At 38.2% G+C, this 26,439-nt stretch overlaps 1 protein-coding gene across 18 annotated transcripts in view; it reads right to left on the bottom strand.

Annotated features, from left to right (window-relative positions):
* NRXN1 (neurexin 1) overlaps positions 1-26,439 on the bottom strand; it is a 1,050,610-nt gene that overhangs the window by 503,140 nt on the left and 521,031 nt on the right. For 17 of the 18 annotated variants that reach the window (XM_040993726.1, XM_040993725.1, XM_040993723.1 and 14 more), the window contains 2 exons: positions 14,835-15,008; positions 8,283-8,402 (listed from right to left, as the gene is read on the bottom strand). In XM_040993726.1, the coding sequence (XP_040849660.1) occupies positions 8,283-8,402; positions 14,835-15,008 (294 nt within the window). Of the gene's footprint in view, positions 1-8,282; positions 8,403-9,342; positions 9,370-14,834; positions 15,009-26,439 lie in introns of all 18 variants that reach the window. The other variant, XM_040993727.1, reaches the window with a different exon arrangement.

The raw sequence follows: 26,439 nt of genomic DNA on the forward strand, positions 1-26,439 counted from the left end.
GCTAAATGGGCCCAACTGGAAACAATAATGCTAAGGGAAATGAGCGAATCCCAAAACGTTAGAGACCACATGTTTGCCTTAATTTAGCCTGTATTTTTTTTTTTTTTTTATCCTGTCATTGATACTGTCTCAACACATGTGTTTCGAAAAATTGAACTTGCATTATTTTTAACATATTGTTTACTCAATACTATGTCAATCAATTCCATAACACTATATACTGTTGATGATGTTTTGTTGGGGCTTTTAACTGACCAGAATTTTACTCTGTTAGCTTTGCCTTCAGACCAGGGAAGGCCTCCCCAAGAAGCCGTTAAATGTTATCAGGACAATAAGATGCTGGACTCAATGCTGGGTATGTGCTTGCAAGGAAGGAATCTCAACTGAACTTGAACTGTGGTTATGCACCATGGGGGGAGGGTTGTGGGAGGAGTGGGGGAAATCCAAGCACCTATAAAACTGCATCACATAATACAATGTTATTAACAATAAAAAAATAAATAAAGATTGGGGAAATCAATACAGCAGGAGTGCATCCAAATTATAAGTAATTACAATTGAATTTGAATACACATTTACCTATGCTAATGATTTTAATTTTAACACAGACCAGGTAAAATGAGAAACATTTGAACTAACAACAGGTTAATGGCAAAGCAAGAGTATAGTCTTACTATGTCTGAATGCCTGCAGATTAATGATAAATGTTGCACCTAGTATCTGCAGTATACAATTACCCTCTAAAATACAGGACAGTTAGACAGGCATTTGTCTTAGTGGTTAAGCCACTGGTTAGAATGCCCACATCTTAGTGAATGGAGTATCTGTGTTGGTTTCCTGGATCCAAACCCTGATTATATTTCCCTGCTAAAACAGCCCCTGGGAGAATGTGAAGATGGCTAAAGTGTTTGTCAAGTAAATATTTAAAATAAAGCAAAATACAGGATGTTATTGCTGGGATAAATAGTATTCCCCACCTTGCTATTATATAGCAGAGCCAGTTCATCTATTCAGCTTGGACCAGCTCTGTGGTCTAACAAGTAAAGCGGCTGACTACAATGCCAGTTTGTGTCTCAGTTGCACCGCTTTTGATCTGCCTCCTTGCTGATAGCCCTGGAAAAGCCGCAAAAGATGGAACAAGTGTGTTGGTACCTGCATCCGTGAGGGAGACCTGCAAAAATTTCCTGGTTTTTGTCTTCAGATCTGCCCAGCCATTTGGAAAGTGAACTAGCACATATAAACACTCCTCCCTTCCCCCTTCCTTCTCTGTAACTATGCCTTTCACATACAATAAAGCCTTATAAAAATCAAAAAAACAAAATCACACATTCCATCATACTGTGAGCTAAAGGATCACCCTTGTATTTTACGCTGCAGCAGACTGCCGCCCGAGAGCTACAGATTCGTAACAGTACAGGACTTGGGAGCAGACCAGAATTCCTCCAATAAAATAACTCAACACTTTTTAATTGCTACAGTAAATCTCATTAAAGACACACAGTGCTTTGTTCAAGGAAAGAAAAGGATCACTGGGAAGGTAGATTTTTTTTCAGAATAGTATTTTATCACCTAAGATACTTCATAAGGCAATGATAATGTTGTTTTTATCTTGACATTTTCAGACTTCACGTATTTCCAAACAGCCTTCTTTCCCTTTGATACAAAAATATAAGGGTCCTTGGTCTTTATGGCTAACCGTGCAGTAGGATTTCATGTCTTGGGTTTCACCCATCCTCCTGTATTTTATGTATCTTTTAGAGACAATGCTCACCTTTGACTTTGATTTCTTTTTCATTTCTGCCTGAATTACTGTGTAAGGAAAAAAAAAACTGAGACATGATTAACACAATGTAAGACTCGGTAGACATTTGCTGTTCAGCACAAAGCTGAATCTTGGCTGCTTAGTTCTCAGGGTACACATTTTGACTCTGATTCAAGTAGAAGTACTTTGGAAAATACTTTGCTGATTTCATTATTAAATATCAAATTATTGTTTTTGAGAAACTGAGAAAGGCTGTCACAGAAAAATCACAGAAAATTCCCATCTCCGTTTCATAATCAGTACCTTTTATAATGGAACTGGAAGTTAATGACAGTATGCCTTCGACAGCTCATTTTTAGAAGTGGCAAATGAACAACTGACGGGAAGAGCATGTTTCATGCAGCATAATGTTTAAGAAAAATCCGAGAATTAATAGTCAGAAGTGCATGGGAGAAAGGCACACAGTTTTAAATTCTGCTCACTGCAATTTCTGTAAGAATTTTGTAGCCAGAGAATATGTCAGTAGCAATGACATCAAATTTATTTCTGATGGAGGGAACAGAGGTGCAAGGAAGAATAGGGACTGAGAACAAAGAGTTACATTCAAATTATCCTTAACTCAATTACTAATTGTTTCAGCTCAAAGAAATTACTCAAACTATCTCTGCCTCAAGTCTCAGTTTTAATTGTAAATATTTTTTAACAAAAACTTAAAAATATATGAAATGATTAAAAACACAAAAAGAAAATACAAGGTTTGTAAAATGTAAACTACATTCATATAATGCTATCCATATCACTAACATTAAAAGATATCACTGTGATCTACATGAAAAAATTTTATAGCTCTCCTATGCAGTAGCAAGAAATATTCACAACAAATATATGTATATATATATATATATATATACACACATAGACACAACTGATGCCTGATCTAAAATTTCTTTTCAAATCCAGCTATAATTACATTTTTAAAAGAAAACCTCAACATCTAAGTTAGTTATATTTTATTGTATACTTCTTTAAAAAAAAAACCACTTTTGATATTTTAATATAAAATGAGAGAATTAGTCAATAGTTTAGTCACTTCACATATCTTCTGGATTAATAACTGGATGCTCATTCGTTGGTTTTGGTTATTCGTTTATTTTGAAAAGCAGAGTGAGACAGATGGGCAGGAATCAGAAAGAGATCATCCATCTATTGGTTCACTCCACCTATTCCCTCAACAGCCAGGGCTAGGGAAAGCTGAAGCCAGGAGCTGAAATTCATTCCCATACGGGTATCAAGGACTCAGTTCCTTGTGTGCTCAGCTACTGCCTCCCAGCGTGTGTGTTAGTAGGAATCTGGAATTATGAGCAGAGCCAATGCAAGCACCACCCCGGCTGCCCTGGATGTGTACATGTTTTATTTTTTCAATTTACATTTGTCTAGTGTTATGCAGAACTCTTACAATTCACTATGATGTATCTTAACTTTGTTCCGAAGGGTTTTCAGATCATCATTTTTAGAAAAATAAAATCATTTTTAAAACATACAGGTAAATCAAAAGGCCTTAAGTTTAAAAGCTGAACATATCTAATCAAGGCAATATCCCCAGCCTACCTTGATTTCTGCTCCTTTTTATTAAGGCTGGGAAGCAAATAGAGAATAATGGACTCACAGAAAGAAAACCACTCAGATGGAAACTATGGCAGAGAGCACTGTGAAACAGTATCCCGTGAGGATAAGTGATGGAGGTGACTGCAGAACTTGCTCCCTGCTCTAGCTCTGGCTAGCTGGGCTCTCATGGAATAAAGCAGTATGATCTCCATATAACATCAATGTCTGCCTTGATATTAACATAAGACGTACAGTGACGGTATCAGCCAAGGAGCCACATTAAGATCCACAAAATTAGAATTTATGCTAAAACATTAAGACATCACTAGTAGGAAAATCCATTGGTAAAATGTTTCTAACTGGGCCTTTCTCCCTTGATTTTTTTTTAGGGTCCAAACTGGTCGCATTTAAGAAGAATACATATATTTATTCAGCAGCTACCCAGCTTGGGAAACTCTCCCAGACGATACAGTCACACAGTCATCTATCCCATTGTCTTGAGGTATTCCCATAGTAACCACCATTTATACAGACTCAGTCTAAAACTGCTTTGTTACTACCCAACAGCAATATGCAAACACCAATGTTTTTCTTTCATATACCTATTTTTTTTACAATATTTAGTGCCAATAATGCAAACACAAATAAATTGCTATGAAATAGTAGCAAGAAACACTTGCATTGCATGTTAACATTTTTCTATTACGTTATGCTTTATTTCCTTGCATTGTAGCCCAGGAGAGATTTAAGATGCTAATACTTTATATTTTCAGCTGAGACAGGTCTGAGCATGTTCCCCATAGACAGATCTCAAACATTATCAGTAAGCATATTTATGATTTGCATATAAGAGCCTAACTGCTAATAGTTACAATGCTTGGAGGATACAATGTTCCTGAGATTCATCACAGTCACAACGAATTGTGGACATAACTAATTGAAAAGTATTATTCAGACCTAAGTGGCACCAGTAGCAAATGAGTTCAGCTGAATGCTATGAGTGGCTCTCAATGAAGGAGAAATAATGCTACCTGGGCTCAAGTTATTTTTGCATATTTTATGATTCACTTATACTATCTCAGATATCGACGTAAAACACTGCATATTGATTTCTCTTTTCAAACACCAAAAGGTGAGAAAAAAGTCAAATATATGCTTAAATGTCACAGTAATAATTTCCAATCAAATTTCACCCTTATATCAGTGAATATTTCTAATTCCTACACAGAATGTACAAAAAATTACCATCAGAGAGGGTTTTTTTTCCCCCTTGATAAAGTTTAGGATTCTGAAAATAGTCTTTTAAGAACAGTGCTCACCTCTTTCTAAGTTAAAGCACCCAAGTAATAGCAAATGATGCATTCTTCCGTTATTGTGATTAACACCATTGAAACTGAATTGTAATTTCGCACATGAAACTTCCATGCTAATGTAATGGGACACTGCTACTACATTCACTGTTTTCTATGTGGTCATAGCTATATTCATCTTATCCAACCTGGCATTCAATCAGCTGAGCCACCAGGTGAAAGCAGCAAAGGATTATGTTGTAGCGCACTGACTTGATGATTGTGAGTGGGTGTGCAAGCATAATTAGGAGACAGAAAGATTTTATAGATGGGCATGTACTCTTAGTGCCGTGCAAAGAGTAGAAAGCATTCAATAAATGATTATAACCAGGAGAAAAGTTTCCAAATATCTCCAGGACACACTGACACACTGTGGCCATGAGGCTTTAGGAGAAGAGGCAATGGCAAACCCAAAGGATGGGAATCCTCTAAGGACAGACTACTTTCTAGGAAGAAAATGAAAACAAAATTACACACATAGTGAAAAGAAAGTAAATCCACGTGGAATGACAGCATTTCCCAGGTGGACAAATTAGCATAAACAATAGTAAGGAAAGGCCAATGATGTTCAGAAAGCCATGAATAACTAAATTGTAATAACACTGCACATAGACAAGATTATGAGCTTGGTGAGTGTGGAAATCAAGGTTGGGGTCAGACCACAAACTTCAGACAGATGAATCTGGAGCACACTGGCTACTTGGGACCTATCAGAATTTCCTTTGTAAAGTCCTTGCATCCAGTTAAATGTAATAAACAATTATATGCCACATGCTATACAAAACTGCATCCAAAAAAGAAAGGAATATGGTTCCCAGGGGGAAAAATATACTTTTATAATGGTATAAGGCCAAACGAAGTTAACCATAGGATAAATCCATCTAACAGAGAGGAAGAGGATTACCAACAGAGGGTGAGAGAAAAATCAAGAAACTATTACGAACCAGAAAAATAACTGAGGGTATCTTTGGTACTTCTCTAAGAGAACTGAGGAGTTGTTTGTACAGTACTCCAATACCTTACACCTTATACATACACACACAAACATAAAGAGAAACAACTTCTCCATAAGGGAATAGATCACTTAGATGCCAATTTTCCTGGGAAGAAAGGGTTTAAGTGTTTCGCAAACATATTTCTTAAAAAAAAAAAATAGCCTCTGGCATCACTTTGCATAAGTGCTTTTTGAAAGATTCCTTTTTGTTCAATTAATTAGTATGATTTATCCAAGATTACACTTACAAGCTGTAAAGTATTACCATCTTCCCACTCTTAATTATGTCTCCAGGCTAATATAAATAAGATTTCCTAGTTACTCTAACCCACTCTTTGAAACTTATCAGACGTATGACATTTACAAGTTCTATTTTGAGGAAGAGGAGTATCATTTGTAAAGCTGTGTTCTTACAACCCGATTGTTTTTTCCGTTGTTGGATTTCTATGATGTGAGAGGCAACTGAGCAAGGCATGAAAACTTCATTGAAAAATGAAATATTCTGAATTATTTTTATGTTGTCAGCTTCCATAAAGAAAAATAATTTATTAAAAAATATACACGGATTCTACTTGTGCCACCTATAGGAAAAGCGTAACTGAAGACAAAAGAGCTTTCATGACCCGTTTAAAACATAAGGAAAGTGTGATATGTTTAAAATAGCAATTATTAGTGGGTATTCTACAAACTGTAACTTACATAAAAATAAGATTGACTGCTTAATTCCCATCTCACCTACATCTCATCATTGATATTCTAACATACAACCAAGGAACCATTTCATATTTCCAGAAAATCCAGGAAGATGTAATGATTTAATCAAAATGCATGTATTCTGAGAGCTCTCCAAAGTTATTCTGGTGCTTTTTTTGTGCAAAAGGCACTTACTGAATGGCATCTGCTTATTTACAAGAAAATGACTAACAGCTTATCACCGTCATCACCATCGCTGTCACCAAAGAGCTTCATTCAGATCTGATGTCTAAGGTCAGAGCTGGACGTCCCTTTAGGTAAAATGCAACAGATACCTACAGAAAATCACATTCTTCTCAGTTAACTGGTATAGCAGGATGACAATGTGACACAACCAAATGGCAATTGTTCTCTAATAGGTGGAAACTGGGTAGAGAACGTTCTTTACCAAGATGAAAAATATTTTTATACCAAAAGAGCCCTATTAACTACCACATGTGATCATACATCTGTCAGGATCATATTCAGGATTAAACTTTTACAATAATAAAATCACAACAAATTTTCAGCCTTCTTGTCCTTCAATGTAAGCTCACATCTTTTTATACAAGAAAGTGGCAAATGCAGGAAGTTTGTATTCTGTGGACACATATGAACGCATGTATGCCATTCCTTAAAAAAAATACGTGTCACTTTATGTTTCTGTATTCACGAGGCTTTGTGTTAGGTTCTTCTTTATGAAACTCAAAATAGTGTTATTGACACTGACAGAATAGAGATTAACATTTCTCATAGCTACATGGTCATGAACGGCCTCTTTTATATATGACTTGGCTTTGCACTTTATTCATATTAGTTGCTTATACCTTCTAAAGCTAATATTTTAGAATATTGAGATAGCTAAAAATTTACCATATTTCAAGTAACAACGTATTTTTGTTTGATCTACTTGGTATTTTGTAATCATACATGTTGACACAATAATTTCAAATACACAAATGTCAAGACGAAACAAACTGCAGTCTTGCTGTAAATTCATATTTAAGTCAAACCTCTGCTTGAAATTCCAGACTTTGTGAAATATGTCATCCCCTAACTAACCATCCTAGAGCTTTAGTTTAAATATGTTGCATCGTTCACAACAATAAGCATTTACTGCATTCAACAACCAAGAGATTCTGTCAAGAATATTGTCTTCTCACAGAATGTGATGCTCTGTGTAACATGTTCTTATCAAGCTGCCAAAGCACTGTAAGGTGAGTGTATTTAAAGTTAACGAGTGCAACGTCATCATGTAGAATAGCTAAGTTCCATCTCACGGCTGTGATGCATCTTAGGCAGTGTGAGCTATGGTATGGCTTGGGCACCATGATATAATACGAATGCTGTGTTTCATTGTCATTCTTTTTTTAGACTAACAGGCAGGAAACTCATGGGAAAATATAAAGACAAGGACTTGATGCACAATTTAACTATTATTTTAAAAGGAAAAGACTGTAAGAAATGTAGAGAAAGAACACATAAGACCTGTAACCATCGCCTAAAAGCACAGACCTGATGCTATAACCTCATGAATTAAAGGTGCTTTTAAAAACTAGAACCATCATACATATGAAACAAGAAAACATTCGTCACACAAATGGAACAAAAGGATCACAAACAACTGAAAACCAAAGAATCAACACAGTACTTAGGGAACAATAGCTCTGAACAAGAATTCAGTGCTTTAAAAACACCTTTGCTTAACCAACCATTGCTTTTCTTTTGTCACGATAGTTCCACTTACCCAGATAAAGCACTAGGGCTCCAAGGTTCAGTACCCGGATATCAAATAATAACAGGAAATAACAGCAAATGTCAGCACATGCTCAGGACTTACGGTCATTGCAGAGAGGCCCGCTGAAGGAAGTCATGCTGCAGTCACAGCTGAAACCATCCCACTGCTGCAAGCACACACCCTGATTGGAACATGAGTCCTCTTGGCAGGTTGTGCTCGGCCCTGGGAAACAATCAAAAAGAAACTTGGGTTCTTTAAACCAATCAAAAGAATCATTTATGCATGAGCTAAATCACACATAGTAGTTGCCAACACCTCAAGTCACATGTGCAAACTAGTTTTGAAAGTTCTAGGTCACACACCTAAGTTAAGAACCGAGAAGCTATAGGTGAAGATTTTTTTTTTTTTAGTTTCAAGTGCAAAACACAATGTGTTATATTAATCAACTAAAAAAAACCAATAATCAAAGCAAGCACACAGCTTCTAGTATGATCATGGCAGCAGGTTATCTTGTTATATCACCAATATTCTCTGTCACCATTTGAGTTTTGGAAAATAAATGGATCTCCTTAACTCTCAACCAATGAACAGAGACACTATGAGAAATGGAGATTATAACTTCATGAGACTGAAATAAAGATTGGCAAATTAAGTGAGCAGAGTTGCACAATTGTACCCCAGAAGATCCACAAGTGTCCCTGCACAAATTATGAATAAAATTATGATTGCTGGTGCTTTGGATCGGTATGTTGGCAAGTATCAACTGGCATGCTTAAACAATTTCATGCAATTAAACATATAATGGAAAAGTCTGTATAAATGACATGCCCCCATTTAACATACAGGTAAAAAGAATGCTAGTCTATTTCTAAAGAATCATAAATAGAACACTGAAAAACAAAGAACTGATAAAAAAAAAACTATGATCAAAGCACCAGAGGTAATCACTGTACAAACATATTCAAGACTGAAAGCCTTTTATGCAAACTAGGCTACAGAATGATTTTTTTTTTGCATAATGTTCAAGAATGTTGACAAAAAAATAAAGTCTGAACCCAAACAACAATTACTGCAAAAATGTAAGAGAAAAAAAAAGTTACTGTAGGCTTTCCACCGTGTAAATGGGGTTTCAGTCTTGTTTGATACACACAGGGCTATCTACCTTGCAAGTCAGCTTTCATCAATGCAACTTTGTCAGCAAAATTAAAAAAAAAAAAAGCAAAATATAGTAAATGTTAGTAAGCAATACTGAAATGGGGCCAACACAGAAGAACGTTCAGATTCAAAAAAAGCATGCTGCTGTGGGAAGAAAATGCTATGTCGAGCAAATCAACATTAACAGCCATAAATCGTAAGAAAAACCAAAAATGAGAAAGCGGTAATTTATTAGAATTTTCCAGTATATCTATTTATATATGATGATTAATTGAGTGAATGACATGTAAAGAAGGAAAATTGAAAGGGCTTTTGTATTTTTCTGTCTTGCACAGATGTGAATTCATAAACAAAGTGACTGTGCCACTTACTTAGAATCTGCACCACCGTTTGTCACGTGTGCAAACAGTGTCAGCTATGGTCATTAGCAAACCAATTATGCCGTTCTGTTTTCCTGTCTAAGCCCTTCATCATTCTGTTGGAAATCAAGGCTTAAAACTGTGATGTCAGCCCTTCACTGGCAACAGATGAATTCTGGCATGCTACCACACCATCAAAATGAATATTATCATTTGCAATGCATGCAAGAAGAATGGAAGAAACAAACTGTAATGTAATGCTTCCTCAAAGTTTCTTAAGATTTCACTGGGGCGTGCTCATTCTTCCTCTAATCAGATTGGGTGTATACCACTGAAGAATGTCAAAGTTATGCTTGTATTTCTTATACCTGAATGATTGTTTTATTTTCTACACTTCTCGTGAATATTATAGTAAAACTTCACTAAGAAGGATTATCTTAGAGAGCAAAGAAAATGCAGTCAAGTTAAACAGCATCAGAATACAAATTAAAAGCATTTTCTAGTAAATGCAATTATTTAAAAAAAAAAAACATAGACAGCAGCCTAAATTCTATTAGTGGTGAGAGACTTTGAGGTGTGTTAGTGAATAACACAGAATTATCTGCAATTTGCCTATTATTAAATCTTCTTGTAAGACACTTTTTAAATCTGTACCTTACAATGTCTTTTGTATTATAACCTATTCAGTAAAGGTATTTTTTCATTAAAACATTGCATTTAGCCCAATATATGTGGACTTACTCAAATTCTGACACCACAGTTTTGCAAATCCTATTTTGACTTAAAAATCATTACATAAATGGATTTATTAAAACAGCAAAAAAAGGATTTTGTAAGGAGGAGTAGAATTAATAATAATCTCTCAGTTCCTGGAGACATGAATAGATCTAATTTTTTTTTAAGATTTATTTATTTTTATTACAAAGTCAGATACACAGAGAGGAGGAGAGACAGAGAGGAAGATTCTCTGGACCATGATTCACTCCCCAAGTGACCACAATGGTCGGTGCTGTGCCAGTCTGAAGACAGGAGCCAGGAGCCTCTTCTGGGTCTCCCTCGTGAGTGCAGGGTCCAAAGGCTTTAGGCCGTCCTCAACTGCTTTCCCAGCCACAAGCAGGGAGCTGGATGGGAATTGGTGCTGCCGGGATTAGAGCTGACGCCGATATGGGATCCCGGCACGTTCAAGGTGAGGACTTTGGCCGTTAGCCCACCGAGCCGGGTTCCTAATTTTCTTTTTAATCTACTGTATCATAAAGCTAGAAATGGCTTAGTTTTGCTGTTGCTGCAATCCAAGAGCATCTATTCACTTCTGTCTTGTGATGTTGCAGATTATGAATGTCAATTTTTTTTTTCAATAAAGCTTCTCAAACCAATTGACCATCACATCCTCCTTCCTGGGACAACTAAGGAGCAGGAGGTGGTGTCAGTCCACCAGCCCAGGTCAGACATCGTTGAGTATCCACCCGTCCCGTGGAGCATGGAAAACAGCAGTAATAAGAGCTCACAAAGACCCATAATTTGCTTTTGCCTTTTCCAAAAGTGATCATAAATTCAATTTCCACATGATGCTAAACTCTAAAAGCAGAGAAATTGCAATTCTAAAAATGGATCTGCCCTTATTGTAGAGCAATGCTCCTAATACTTGCCAACACTCCATGTGAGAATGAAGGCCTGTTTTACTGATATTATTGCCTTTGTTACCGTGACACTTTTTTTTTTAACTTTCAGGTATAACAAGAAAATGCATGTGTATGCCTGACAAGACAGGGTTTTTAAAGTACTCACCTTTTAATAACCACATTTAATCATCAACAGGCATTTGTACAAGACAGAGCCCTTGAATTTATTTTTCACTTTGGTTATATAATGTTTCTTTCATTTCATCATTGAATATCATTGGGAAAAAATCATAATACATTTGTATTAAATGATTAAAAATAAGCACATGTTTGAAAATGAGATGAAAATGAAATTAAAACTAAAATCTCCAAATAAAGAACAGAGGAAAGCAGTCAGATGTCTGGACTTCCATGTAGAAAAACTTGGGTTTGAAGTTTGGCTTATCCTCTTAGTAGTCGTATGACTCTTGGAGGATATCACTTAATATCTCTCTGAAACTCAGTTTTATCATCTAACACCAGTAATGCCTCATTTGTTATTTAGAGAATTGCTCTAATTTATTATCGCCAGTCCTTTAGCAATGATAGCTATTATAATTAATAAGGAAATATTTCTTTTCCACAAAAATTTCCCCTTTATTTGAAAGGCAGGGACACAAGCATCTTAATGTTCAATTTCACTCCCCAAAGCCATCTCTGGAGATGAATTAGGCTGAGGTCAGGTGTGTGGAACTCAAGCCAAGTTTCCCACCTGGGGGTCAGGACACAAGTACTCAAGACATCGTCGGCTGTCTCCCAGGGCGTGCATTATCAAGGAGCTGGTTAGGACTTAGAGTATCTGACACATGAAGTAAGCATTCAGATATGCGATATGCATTCCAAAGAGTGTTCCAAATGGCAAGTTAACTACTCTATCTAGTGTCTGCCCCAAGAAAAGCATTTCTCTAGCATACAAGGCATCATAGGGCTGTATGTTACAGTTCCAGTGTAAGGACTATCTGTAAATGTGCCACTGACTATGTAAGAGAAGATGTATGTACTTTGGGGAGCCTGCTCACTGGTTGATTCCCAGTCTCTATTTTCTGCCGCCTAAGCAAGAAAATGCTACCAAAGTTGTTACTGACAGTCTAGTCCCCAGACCAACATCAACAACATCATTTGGGAACTCGTTAGAATTACAAACTATAGGCTCCTATCTAGCCCTACTGAATCAGAAACTCCTCGAGCCGGTGTTCAATAGCTGGCATTTTAAGACTTTTCCAGATAATTCTAATACAGGCTCATGCTTGGGAAACATTAGGGATTAAGACAGGGTCTCTTCCCTAGCAGACATATACTTGATAAATAAAATAAACTTTCATCTACTGAAGTATGTTAGAAATGAAAAAACAGTAAATAACTATGGAGGGAAGAGCAAGAAGTTTTTTGCACATAAGGGACTCAGCCTTGCAGGTCTTTCAGGGTAGGAATGATTAAAAAATCTTGACAACATATTAGTTGGTTATATCAGATATAACACTGTGTACATCTTAAAAATGGAAGCTGAATACAGAATGCTAATTACTAAGGACTTGGTTGGATGGAAGAGATAAAAGAAATTTGGATTAAAAATATTGAGGGAGCTACATATGGTTCATTACTTGTGACAAATGTACAAATATGACACGCTAAAAGGGAATGAAGAGAGATTATATATATGCCACTACATCAAATGTTATGTTTTATCAATTTAACATTAATAGTAAAAATATCAACATCAAAAATATGGAAATCTAGTGATTCCAAAGTGGCTTAAACTGAAATGCCATGACATAGCAATCTAGAGATAATTTATCCAAAATTTAGTCACCAGAACCAAAAGTGTAAATCTCAATTGCAACTGTGATAGACATATCTAACATGCTTCCTAGGAATCATACAAAATAGACTTCATCATGAGTTAAAGCTTGCTAACTCACGTCTATTAAATACATTCAGATGATACAGTAGATCAAGGCCACCCTAGAGGATGTATGATTATCATCTTCACTAGATTGTATGAGAGATTATGTTGGAAAACACCACCAAATATCAATAACTCAAATATGCCTTGTTAATACAGCTTTCTCCCACTAAATGCTATGTTCACCCGCTAACATCAGCTGCTGGCGGTGGAGGTTTTGTGTATGCATGTCTTGTGTTCTATCTTACGGGTTTGTCTACCTCCACCATCTTGTACCTGTGAGACAAAAAGCAACTAATACAAAGGCCTGTTTGCAAAACACATGTAAGAAAAGCTTATAGCAACTTATTCTTTAAAACACAGTAAGTGCCTATGTCCCTACGAATTATATTAACTCAAAGAACCAAAATCGTTCCCTACACTGTTACTTCCATCTATCCAAGGGAATTCATCCACTTATCAATTTTGTATCATTTACTAAAACGGGAAAAGGAGGAAAAACAGTAATTTCTCTTAATTTTACAAAATTTCTATACCAACATATGAAGCAGAAAAATTAATTTGATAGCAACATTAAAAATGAATGGAATGAAGGCTTTTATCATGCTCTGGCAGTATTAAAACACAGCTTGAATTTCCCCTGACTTTTCAGGAAAACTTATGTTGCAGAAAGAAAATTATTTTCAAATAAAAATCCCCATATGCACAGGTTAATTGTTATATGTAATGGGATGACTGCACTGATAAGAAATGATTTATAATCTTGTGGAAGATAGAAATTCACATTTCTTTCCTCTTCATTTCCCTATAAGATTTTATTTTTTGAAACTATTTTTATAAAAATGGTCCACATTGTGTACATCATTAAAGAAGTAGCAATATATACTGAGATATACAATCATGACATGATTTAATTATGATTCTGGGCTACAGGGAGAATTATTTCAATGATCTCGGATGTTCAAGTAAAAAGGTCCCCAAATGTAAGTAGAAATAAGAAGAACACTCCTACAGATCATGGTCTGAAGGAGAGCATGCGCACACACAAAGAAGATATTTTAATACATTTTTTGTAGTACCGATTACGACTGTTCAGTAATGCAAGACGCCCATTTCTGCTAACACAAGCTGATAATTGACAAGACACATTCCTATTGCCAGATACATACAAATTAATTAATGATTTGAGAATACAGTATCCAAATTTCATTTTTTGTTAGACTCCGTTGAGTGAAGAGTTAACTAATCGATTAGTACTGGTACAAGGCATTTTTATGGTATAAATAGGTATCTATTTGATTTAAATCACACCACAACAGGTGAAATACTAATTTAATTAACTATTGAATGAAAAGAAGTAGTATGTAACAAAAAGCACAGATAGAACCCCATTTTACATTAGACACCAATGCAGGCATGCAAGCAGTCTGAAAACTTAAGATGTATGGGTACAAAGATTAAAACACGTGTAAGAATGCCCAATTCCTGATGTTCAACCAGTTAGAATTTTACTGGCTAGTGAGAACTGCTCTCACTTATACAGGGACTTGGTTAGGGTATAATGAAAAAGATCTAGTACCTTCACATCCTCTCTCAATTTGTCCATTGCAGAGGATCGCGTCTGAAATGAGGTCTGGAAGCCGTCCATTTAAATCAACTGAGGCCAGGCAGCCTTGAAAGCCTTCCTTGGCATGGACGAGTTTTGGCAAGGATTTGTATGTTTCCTTAGCCACTCCTCCTATGTACAAGTCACCTGTGGGAAGATCAAAGTTTTTGTCACAAAAGAAAAATGTTATCAACTTTAAACACACAGCAGGATGGAGAACAAAACTGGGAGGGTTCCTTTTCCTTATATGAATTGAAAAGCACATTTCTGACACAACACTTTACTTAAAATCCATTGGCACTAGAAGAAATTTCTGAAAGCTACTTCCAGAGAAAACTGAAGGAGTAGGTTACGATGTGACCAAGTGGGAAGAGGTGTCTACATGGAACCATGATGCTAACTCTCGCACTGAAATTTGAGCCCAGGTAAGTACCAACACTAAGGCCTCCTGAAGTCTCTCTGATTATTAGTACACTCATTCCTATTTTTAAAGAAAAAATTTTCATGTATGTGCCTTGAGAGTCAGAGTTACAGAGGAAGAGGGAGAGAGAGAGAGATCTACTCCCTGCTGGACCACTCCCTCAAATGGCCACAAAAGCCAGGGCTGGGAACAGGCAGAAGCCAGGAGCTCCATCTACACCTCTCACATGGGTGACAGAAACCCAGACACCTGAACCATCCTTTGCTGCTTTTCTGGAGCCGTTGGCAGGGAATTGGAAAGGAAGCCGAGCAGCAAGGATACTAACAGGTGTCTTTGTGATGCCACCATTGCACATGGTGACTTGCCATGCTATGCCACAGTGCCAGCCCCTAGTATACTAATTTCCATATTGAGAACAGTGCCATCTCTTCCATAGAACTGTTACAAACATTAAATCAAATAAAATATTTAAGGTGGACATAGTAGAGAGTCAATGGCATTTCCAAGTTTATCTGTTGCTTGCAGAATTCTGGGTTGTTTAGTTGTACAGAAGCTCAAGTTCTCTCTAATGTCTAAAATAATTATCCATGCCATCCTTGATTCTCCTAATTCCGTTCCCTTCCTCGCTGCCTAAGCCTGCCAATAACTGCACCTCACAGCCTTCTTCAGGTGGTTCCTCTTTGGGGAAAGTAACACTACTTCCAATCCTATGCCTTGAGAATGGTTACAAAGTTACTGGCTTATTTTCTGAATTTTATTGAAGACTCTCATGCAAACTTTGTCTCATATTTGTTATCTCCAAGTCTTGGTTTGGAATTCCCCAACTTTATGGAACACAGCTTTATATATATATATATATATATATATACAATGCTTGCAATTTACGTTGGGGTTTCCTTATTACATCTCATTTACCACATTTGGGTCACATTCAGAAGGTGTAAGTCACTGGCTCTAGTAAATGCTTTATCAATGCAGAAAACTGGGTAGTGATCCAAAAATTCCATAATAGACTGCCCCTGCCTACATGTTCTCAGAACATACTCTTCACTAGTTCTTAATGTTTCATGGCCATTTGAACTTTTGCTCTCACATTGACCATTGAATCCAACTTCATACCTTTTGGCATTTTTCCCCAAGATAACACAAAATTCCTGCATTCCTAATGTTGATACAGACCCCTCTGATCCACGAGAGTGGACAGAAAGAACTGACACACATACTATTTCTTGAGCCATGGATGATAATGCCATAGTCTGCAACCCAGATACACTACTGGCAATCAATGAATGACATTAAACTAAGCGATTAGCTTCCAAGTAGGGTAAAATTGTCAAATTTGAAAGTTTAAATTGCGATACTGACAATGAGGCTTGCACCAAGTCATTTAATTTTAAAAATCTAAGGACATAGTTCCCTTGACACATTAAAACTCTTAAGTCTGGTACCAAGATGTCACTGTTCCTACGCAAGTTAAACTAAAGTTACTAGATGTGCTTACTTCCTCCATCTCAAATAAGCACAAAATGTATTGACTATTAATTTTCACCTTTCATAGTGAAGCATAGCATATTTGGTCTAAGATGGAATACTGTTTTTGAGGGCCCAGCGTGTTAGCCCAATGGCTAAAGTCCTCACCTTGCACACTCTAGGATCCCATATAGGTTCTAGTTTGTGTCCCGGCTGCTCTACTTCCCCTCCATCACCCTGCTCATGTCCTGGGAAAGAAGATGACAACCCAAAGCCTTGGGACCCTGCACCCATTGCTGGCTTTAGGTTGGCTTAGCTCCAGCCATTGCAGCCACTCAGGAAGAGAATCAGCAGATGGAAAAATCTTTGTCTCTCCTTCTCTCTGCAGACTTGACTTTCCAAAAATACATATTTTTTCTTTTTAAACAAGAATGCTATTTTTGAAATACTAGTTGATTTTTTTTTTATTTTGAATTTTAGGGTACAATTATGCAGGGTCTGGGATCCCCTCCCAAAAACTACCTGATTTTTTTTCCCCTCCATGTTTCTATTCATTCCTTTTCTTTTCTCTTATTTGAATGCCAAGCCACTGTAATTTTTCTGTATCATAAAAATAACATGAATCAGAAATCAAAGACAGAAAAAAAAACTATTTTCCTATTTGAGGGATAAAGTCAAATCTCTTCAAGGAATGAAGCAAACAGAACATACGTATATGTGGAAACTCCTGCCTTCACCAGCAGAGCAAGCAGGAGAGGAAGTTGTAGGAGCATAGTCGTGCAATTGTAGTCATGGGTGAATGCCAGAAGACTCCATGGCTTTCTAATTTGAGGACATAGCCCTGCTGGATGTCAAAACCTCAGGTAGGCTTAGTGGGATAACACGGATCTGTGCGAAAGTTCTCAGGAGAAGCCAAAGGCCATAGTGGGAAACTAGAGAGGGAACGACTGAATGGTAAAGTCAGACATGCTAGGAGTTTAGACAGACCCACAGAACTCTCTGTACTCCACTGTGCTACGGAAGCAATCGAATCCTGCCCATGCTGGCACAGAGACAGTAGGAAAGAATATCCGACCTGAAGAGGCCATGCATACACAGCTGAAGATGCTAGGCAGCAATTCAGTGGGCACCTGACTTTTGACAACACAGTCTCTGAGATCAGTTTCCATGCCATCTCCACCTCCCAACATTTGTTAAAATGAAAGTCTCACCCCCGTCCAGTAATGTGCATATAAGAACAGGTAGGAAGGAAACTAAAATTGACCTTTTTAAGTGTCAGAGTTCAAAACAAGATGTCAAGATGAGTTCCAGAAATACAAAAAAAGCTACCTTTTTTGAACATTAAAGATGATGGCCTGGGATTTATATTTTTACATGTCAATATCAACACCAAGAAATACTGCCAGCTTTCATTTGCTGAACTAAATGTTAGGAAATTTCACAGCTCCACAAAGCTTATTGAATATAGTCATGGAGCTCAATGGGTAACTGAATGAGGGATTCTTGGGTGCTGCTTCAGATTTGTCAGATGTTGAACTTAATACTGAAAGTTATATATAAAGACCATATATTTAAGTTCCCTCCTTATGACTTGACAAAGTAGTGGAAGATGGCCAAGGCCTTCGAACCTGTACCCATATGGGAGACCTAGAACAATCTCCTGACTCCTGACTTTGTATCAGCTCAGCTCTGGCCATTGCAGCCACTTGGGGAGTGAATCAGCAGATGGAGGATCTTTCCCTCCATATCAGCTTCTCTCTGTAAATCTGCCTTTCCAATAAAAAGAGATAATAAATCTTTTTTTTTTCAAAAAGGCCACATATTTGATGAACAGTATTCTTCGTGCTTACAGACACTTTCTAAAGGAGTGAAATTGAGTCCTTATTTGTTTCAGGTTCACCCATGGTATTCACATGGATCTAAGCACAGTGCAAATTCAGAACCTGATGGACTGAGGCCACAAGAGAAAAAAATCAGGAAAGGGGAAGGATAACAGAATGAATGGGAAGAGAGCTAATTCTAGAGTGCTTTTCCTTCCTGCCCTCATTTCCTGCCTTCATCCCTCGTTATTCTAATTAGCAAACTTTCTACCTGTCAACTTTTAAGAGCTTATTGAAGAGAATGGATAATCTGCGTTAATTAAGAGCAGAAAATATCAACCCAAACAGGTGAATGAATTTGGCATTGTAAGTAGAGGATTCATTTTCATTTTCTTTACTGATGCTACACTTAGTATCACCACTTAGTAGTGAAAAATCTTTCTCATATAGCAGCGATCTGCAGTGCCTTGGTGAGTTTTCATATGAGGAGAACAAAGCAAACCCCTAAGTGGTCTAAGCCCTATGTACTTTCAGCACTTCATCAAAGATGCAGCTTCTCCTTTTGATCCATGGAGTGACGGGCTGAAAATGACCCATTAGTACTAATGGTTCTTTGCAAGCAAAGGCTCATGTGAAGGCAGAAGGCTTCTCAAGGACACTGTGTGTGAACACAAGTCACAAAGGACATCCACTAAGAGCCAAGTTTCCTGTAGATTTGAAGGAAGCTTGTCACCTCTTTGAGTGGCTGACTTTTATTCACATTCTTAGTAGGCCATGTATATAATCAACAAGACAAAAAAAAAGATTTGGGGACTATTCAGAAAAAGATAGAATGCATTTAAAGATAGTCAACCTCCAATACTTGAAGGATGATATTTTAATGGAAAGTGCAACAATATCTCTATCTCCAACACTACATACACACATGCATACCATGTTCCTTCAGAGAACGTTCTCCGTGGAGTGCTTGGAGGTGAGGGTGTAGTACCACTCTCTAGAAAATGTAGGAACAGTCAAAGGGTCTATTAGTTATCCACGCTACAAATCCTGGCTAACCTACTTTTTGGTTCTCTTCATATTGTTAAGTTATATAACTTCTTGGAGGGCTGCATACACTATCTGTGACACGGGGACACTAAATCTATCTTTGAGGCCATGAGGATCACAGAACATACATGTAAATCATGCTCTAAGCAGCAGGTACTCAGCACGTGACTCACACATGGCTGTCTGTATTGGAACATCCAGCATTTACTACATGCCCTGGTGTACAGGAGAATAAGAAGCTGTGTTTGTTTCCCTGTTGATAGTACTAATGAAGTGACAAGATGGCAAGACCATAAACCTCTCATGGCACCTATCTTGTACGACTTGGTCATTTAGTGCATTGTGCATTCATTTGATTGGAGCTCAAGGATCTCCTTTGCCATACCAAGTCTGACACCAAGCAACACTGGATTTGCTCACATAAGTGGGTTAAATAAGCCACAGAAGATGAGAGAAATGAAAGATGGTTGTGGACCTTGCTTGAGAGATAAGAAGAGCTGAGACCAGGATCAAGTACAGGAGACATTAATCAAGTCATATGAACGGAGGTATCAGACATGGAAAACATCACAGATACTCCATGAGACAAAAACCAAAACAGCATTCAAACAGGAGAAAAGGCCAGATGTGACCAGATCAGATCAGAGGATGTCTCAGTCTTTGATGATATGCTGCAAAGAATGTTGGCGAAGCAAATCCAAAGAAAAGCTTTTTCAGTAACACAACAGAATTGTGACAGTTGGCTAGAAAAGAAAAAAAAAAAAAAGCACAAACTACAAGTATCGGAAGCAGGTCTGGAGGAGGAGACAGGACTAACACTAAGCATCAAACCTGAGTAGGTGTGTCCTGTAGGGTTCCAATGAAACAAACCTGGGACTTAGAGGACAGGAGATTGGCTTTGGATAAACCCCTGGGAGCCATTGCCAATAGCAAAGACATGAAGGGGTAGGTAGTTTTTTCTTAAAACAGGGAGCATGGAAGCAGTTAAAGCGAGGACTGCACACTTTGCCTCCCAATAGTGGAATGCAAGTGTCAAGGTATAATTAGTCCTCTGACTCAGCTTTCCTGTTTATTCATATGCACAGTTTTGTGCCTCTTAAATAGTACAGTTTTATTTTAATTTTTTCTTAAGGTATGCATTAAAATTGCTTTGTAGATTTTGATTGCTAAGACTTTAGGGAAACTTAAAGAGGCTCCTGAAAATTCCTCTACCTGACATTTTGGGGAGCAAAAAAAACTGAAGTCCCATGTACTGGCTTCATTTCCCATGGAGAGACCAGAGAAAGCACAGTCCTAGCTCCTTCACTCTGACGTTGTAGAAAATTCAGAGGCAACTAACTTTTAATTTTTGTGATTGGTAGAAAAAGAACAACTGTCTGGGCTGACTTTTACCCATATCCTATAAAAGGGTGCCTCTTGTACCCCAGGGAGCAAACTCTGTTCCCCCAGATGTATCACTGTCTTTAGCCTTTTTTGAACAATCATAAAGAAGCATCATGTCAGATCTTATCCAGATATAGTAAGAAAGCTTTTGGTGTGAGAGACAATCTAAATACAAACTCTCTCAACAGCGGGTTGTATGCTTTGGTAGATAGAAATAAAAATGACCCATAATTCTTGGAGAACAAATTTTTAAAAATTTTCTGAGTATAAAACCAAAACTTTCTAATTCCTATGACAGGTTTATTTTAAATTAATATTAAATTAATGAAAGCAAAAGTGATAGGAAGTCAATGATATTTTCCTAGCATTTTTGAGTCGATGCGTAGGAAAACAGAAAGTGTTAATAACAAATGGCATTTAGTACTGAACACCAAATACCATACAAGATAAACTGTAGTACAAGTAAGGCATATATTCAGCATTGAAGTCAAAAGGGCTACTCTAGTTGATATCTTGCTCTTAGATAGAACATCTTTGTTTTTAGTGGATATCTATGGGAAAATGGATTAATTGTAGAAATGCAAGTTTGCAAATGTGAGTTATTACTTGTCTTTTAATGTCTACTCAAGTTAGTCTTCTCTGACACGTAAAGGGTTTTATCGTACAACAACCTATTTTCGCTTCTGTAAGAAATACATGTGAAAATGTTTCTTTAAGTTTGCTCTGGATTTCTAGGTTCAGACTAAAATGAAACCATCACTCACTCCCCCACTGGGAAACTACCTCCAGACTTCCTTGTTTTATAACTGTCACATTTCTAGTCTACTTGCTACCCTGATTGAAATATCAAAGTCATTTTTAACTTGATTCCTTCTCTCACATCTCCCAAGGACGGATGACTAGACTTTGCCATGACCTCTGACACCTGCCCCTCCATTTTCATTCCCACTTTCTCTTCTCTACCCTTTCCCCTGGACACATTTTCTTTTATTTTTTTCCCCTTTCTTTTCTTTCTGTAATGCATTATCTGTTGTTCCTGCCTCTATCCAGCCTCCTTAACATCACATCAGTCTCCCCCACTCTGTTCAAATATCTTTAATGCTCTTCTATCATCCAAATAAGGTCTAAGACAGTTGTAAGCAGATATGATCTGAATCCCCACACAATTTTAATCTTTTTTTTTAACAGCAGAGTTATATAAACAGAGAGAGAGAGAGAGAGAGAGAGATTCCATCCACATGTTCACATGCCAAATGGTCCCAGTGGCGAGACCTGAGCTGTTCTGAAGCCAGGAGCCAGGAGCCTCCTCCTGCGAAGATATAGGGCTCGAGGACTTGAGCCATTCTTGGCTGCTTTCCTAAACCATAAGCAGGGAGCTGGATTGAAAGCGGAGAAGCTGGAACACAAATCAGTGCCCTTGTGGAATGCTGAGTCTCCAAGCAGAGACTTAGCCTACAATGTCAAGGGCACCAACCCTTGAGCCTCTTCTCTGATAATCAAGTTCCCCAGTTGTTGGTGTTTTGATAGCTGATCTTTTCATTTATCTATCAACTCACTGAAGAAATTATCACAAATCCAAGCAACTTTATGTCCTCATTTTACTTGGGAGGCACTCAAGAAATATTGTTGACTCACTGCAAGAATGAATGAATTAGTAATGAACGACCAGTAAATTATCATTTAAGCAACAAGATATAGGTAAGGTGTTAGAGATACCACACTTAGATTTGCTCTTGGCTTATCTCCCCTGAGAAATAATGAACAAGTGGGCTGTATCATTGAGCAGTGGGTCAAGCCACTGCTTGCCACACCAGCATTCCATATGGGCACCATTTCTAGTCTTGCTTGCTCCACTTTTAACCCAACTCCCTGATAACATGCCTGGGATTCAGCAAAAGATGAGCCAGATTCTTTGGTTCCTGCCACCCATTCGGGAGGCCCAGAAGGAGCTTCAGGTTCCTGGTCCACGCCTGGCCAATGTCCGGACATTATTGCCATTTGAGTAGTGAACCAGTGGATGGATGACCTCACTGGCTTTTCCTTTTTCTCTGTAGCTCTGCCTTTCCAATAAATAAAAAAAAAAATTTAATGGATGAAGTTAACTGTGCAGAAATTTTCTAATACTGATTCCTTCCTTTACATTTATTTTTCATTTTATTTGAAAGGTAAAGAGAAAGAGAGATGGAGACAGACGGTCGGACAGAAACAAAATCCTAGATATTCTAACAGTATAAATACTCTGAAAGAGGCACTTCCACCCATAGATCTTAGCACTGCATCAAATGTACACCCGTCCTGTCCCCATCCCCACATTGAATCCAGAGGTCGAACCATTAATCTCATTAAGAGAATTTAGGACAGTAGCATTTTCCACATCTTGTAATTTGATAGAGTAATCCAGGGCCAATTTTAACACATATTCATGAGAGGTGGCAGTAGAGATGTAGAAACTTCTGGGTATCACTGCGTGGCAACCAGGCCTTAGAGTAAGTCCAAAAACCTTGGTGGGGAGCTAAAAATAAAGAACTCTATATTAAAATCACATTTATTTCTGAGATACTCCTCAACCATAAAATAGGATAGATCTTGGTTTTTTCCTGGCAATAACCTAGATAGAACGGGAGGTCATTATGTTAAGTGAAAGCCAAGCACAAACAGACAGGTTTCACATGACCTCACTCCTATATGGAGTCTAAAACAAGGTGATCTCATGGAAGTTAGAAGTATAATGATGCTTACCAGAGTGGGGAGCGAAGGGAATCTGTGGGAAGTGAAACTTCAGCTCCCCTTGGCCTTCCTCTGCCTTTAGGAAGTCTATCCTTCGCCATGCTGCTCCGTATGCAAATAGAACCTGAACCAGAAGCCTTTGTGGCGACAATGGGCACCATGTGGCTGCAGAGCACAGTCAATTAAGTGTGTGGACCCCTGATGCTCTGTCCTAGGGAGCTGGCTAGATCCATCTTCCTTTCCCACTAGCTGGCAGGATTCCCTCTGAACTAGGGCCTGGATAGCCACGGTACTCCTGATTTTAGAGCAGACTCTCACAGCCTGGCTCACACCACACAAACAAGAACACAAACTTTAATTTCATCAAAATCACTGAAAGAATTGAATTTAAATGTATAGCAATCTGTTTGTGAGTGAGTACCTCCTGATGGCTTGAATCCAAAGGCAGTGAGTGTCTGGCTTGCCACTATAACAACAGCAGCAACTAAAGGCACTTCTGAGATCCTCTAATCTTTTTTTTTTTTTTCAATTGCAAAATCAGATATATAGAGAGGAGGAGAGAGGAGGAGAAACAGAGAGGAAGATCTCCTGTCTGACGATTTACTCCCCAAGCGAACGCAATGGCCAGAGCTGTGTCCATCCGAAACCAGGAGCCAAGATCTCTTCCAGGTCTTCCACACGGGTGCAGGGTCCCAAGGCTTTGGGCCATCCTCGACTGCTTTCCCAGGCCACAGGCAGGGAGCTGGATGGGATGTGGAGCTGCCGGGATAAGAACCAATGCCCATATGGGATCCCGGCGCCTTCAAGGCGAGGACTTTTGCTGCTAGGCCACCCTGCCGGGCCAGGTCCTCTAATCTTTATTGAGCCCTTGCACGAATATTGTTCTGACTGGCTTTGGCCAGCTGAGCTGTAAGTCAAGTAAAAGCTATCATGGATAACTGTTACAAATAAAAACTATCATTCAAGGCTACAGTGTCAAAAAAAAAAAAAAAAGAAAGAAAGAAAAAGAAAAATTGCAGGGTTTGATTGTAAGATTAGGCTTTCTGAAACTATGTTCATTTTCCCTTACTCCAAGCTCCGACGCCACACCCCAAGGGGTACATGGTCCATATGTACGTAACTCCAGGAATATTTAGAGCAAAGTAACCAGAACAAGTATTATCATAAGTCCAGGCAGGTTAAAGGATTTGTATGAAGAAATGAGCCACCTGCTTGCTAACAGACTAATCGCATGTGAAAGAGTCAATTTGATGACATATATCAAAAACAGAAATTCTAACAAGATAGACCTGATATGCTGATGAAATCTGATCTTCAGATTTGTGATTTACTTTTCAACATTTTTTGTAAAGAGATAAGTTTGGGCGCAGAGCCATGGCCTAGTGGCTAAAATCCTCGCCTTGAAAGCACCAGGATCTTTTATGGGCACTGGTTCTAATCCTGGCAATCCTGCTTCCCATCCAGCTCCCTGCTTGTGCCCTGAGAAAGCAGTTAAGGACAGCCCAAAATCTTGGCACCCTGCACCTGCATGGGAGACCCGGAAGAGCTCCTGGGTTCTGGCTTCAGATCAGCGCAGCCCCAGCCATTGCGGTCACTTGGGGAGTGAATCATTGGACAGGAGATCTTCCTCTCTCTCTCCTCCTCTCTGTATATCTGACTTTGCAATAAAAATAAAATAAATACTTTTTTTAAAAAGGGATAAATTTGCACTCCCAAGTACCCACAACCTAATACCAACATGATGGAAGCCACTGGGAGGACTTTTTACTAAGGCTTGTGTTCAAGCCTCGATATTTTCTCATAGTCAGTTCCTGAAACTGAAAAACATTAATATGCCTACAGGACAAATAGAGGATGCTTTCCATTTTGAAGCTGTGAAATAAAATTGTCCAAAGAAACAGAATTTTTTAAGAAGTACGCTTCCAAAACTTACAACATGAAGACGGGCTTTATTTGTGTGTTTGGCCAACAGACTGTGGAAAACCTGGGAGGCCTGCTAACTGGGAAATAATAAAAGACATTACTGTAGGGATACATGTGGTAATCCATCTTCCTTTAAATGTAATCTGTTCCTGGGACACTGTAGCAGATGGGGTGTGAGTTCAGGCATATAAATTCTTGCCAAGCTAACTTCATCTCATGGCTTTACGTTGTTAAAATTACCTGAGGTGAAAGCCAGGTACAGATATTTTCAATTTTTTCCTTTTGCTCTCATCCAAGCGGCTGCCACTTTAGATACCTAAGACATCCTTTGCAGCAGCCAATCTTGTCACCATGACGTGTTTCATTTTCCACCTGCTGTTTGATACTCTCCAGGGCTGCACACAGGTGAGCCGTCTCTCGCCCTCATATATATATTGTTCCAACCTTCCTGGGCACAGCACCTCAGTTTGAAAGATGTTCTGGCAGCTCTTATTCCATCGCGTCCTCACAGCAGCCCAACACCATCACAGCCTCGGGGAGGTCACTGTTACTCCTCCTGGTGGGAGCTCAAATGACCCTTCTAGAAAGCTAAGTTACCTGTCCATAGCAACAGACCCCACACTAGACGGAGAACGGTACACCCGAGCACCTGGAGTTCACAGGGCCTCTTTCCCCACTTGACCTCATTTTCTTCTCTGTTTACGAAAAATCTTAGTGTCAGCAATAAACTAGCTAAAGGAATTCAGAAATGACCATTCTGGAAATTAACAAACTTACATAAGGCTGG

The sequence above is a fragment of the Ochotona curzoniae genome, unplaced genomic scaffold (genome assembly GCF_017591425.1).
Source record: "Ochotona curzoniae isolate NIBS_2020 unplaced genomic scaffold, NIBS_Ocur_1.0 contig_883, whole genome shotgun sequence".
In the NCBI taxonomy this organism is placed as follows: domain Eukaryota; kingdom Metazoa; phylum Chordata; class Mammalia; order Lagomorpha; family Ochotonidae; genus Ochotona; species Ochotona curzoniae.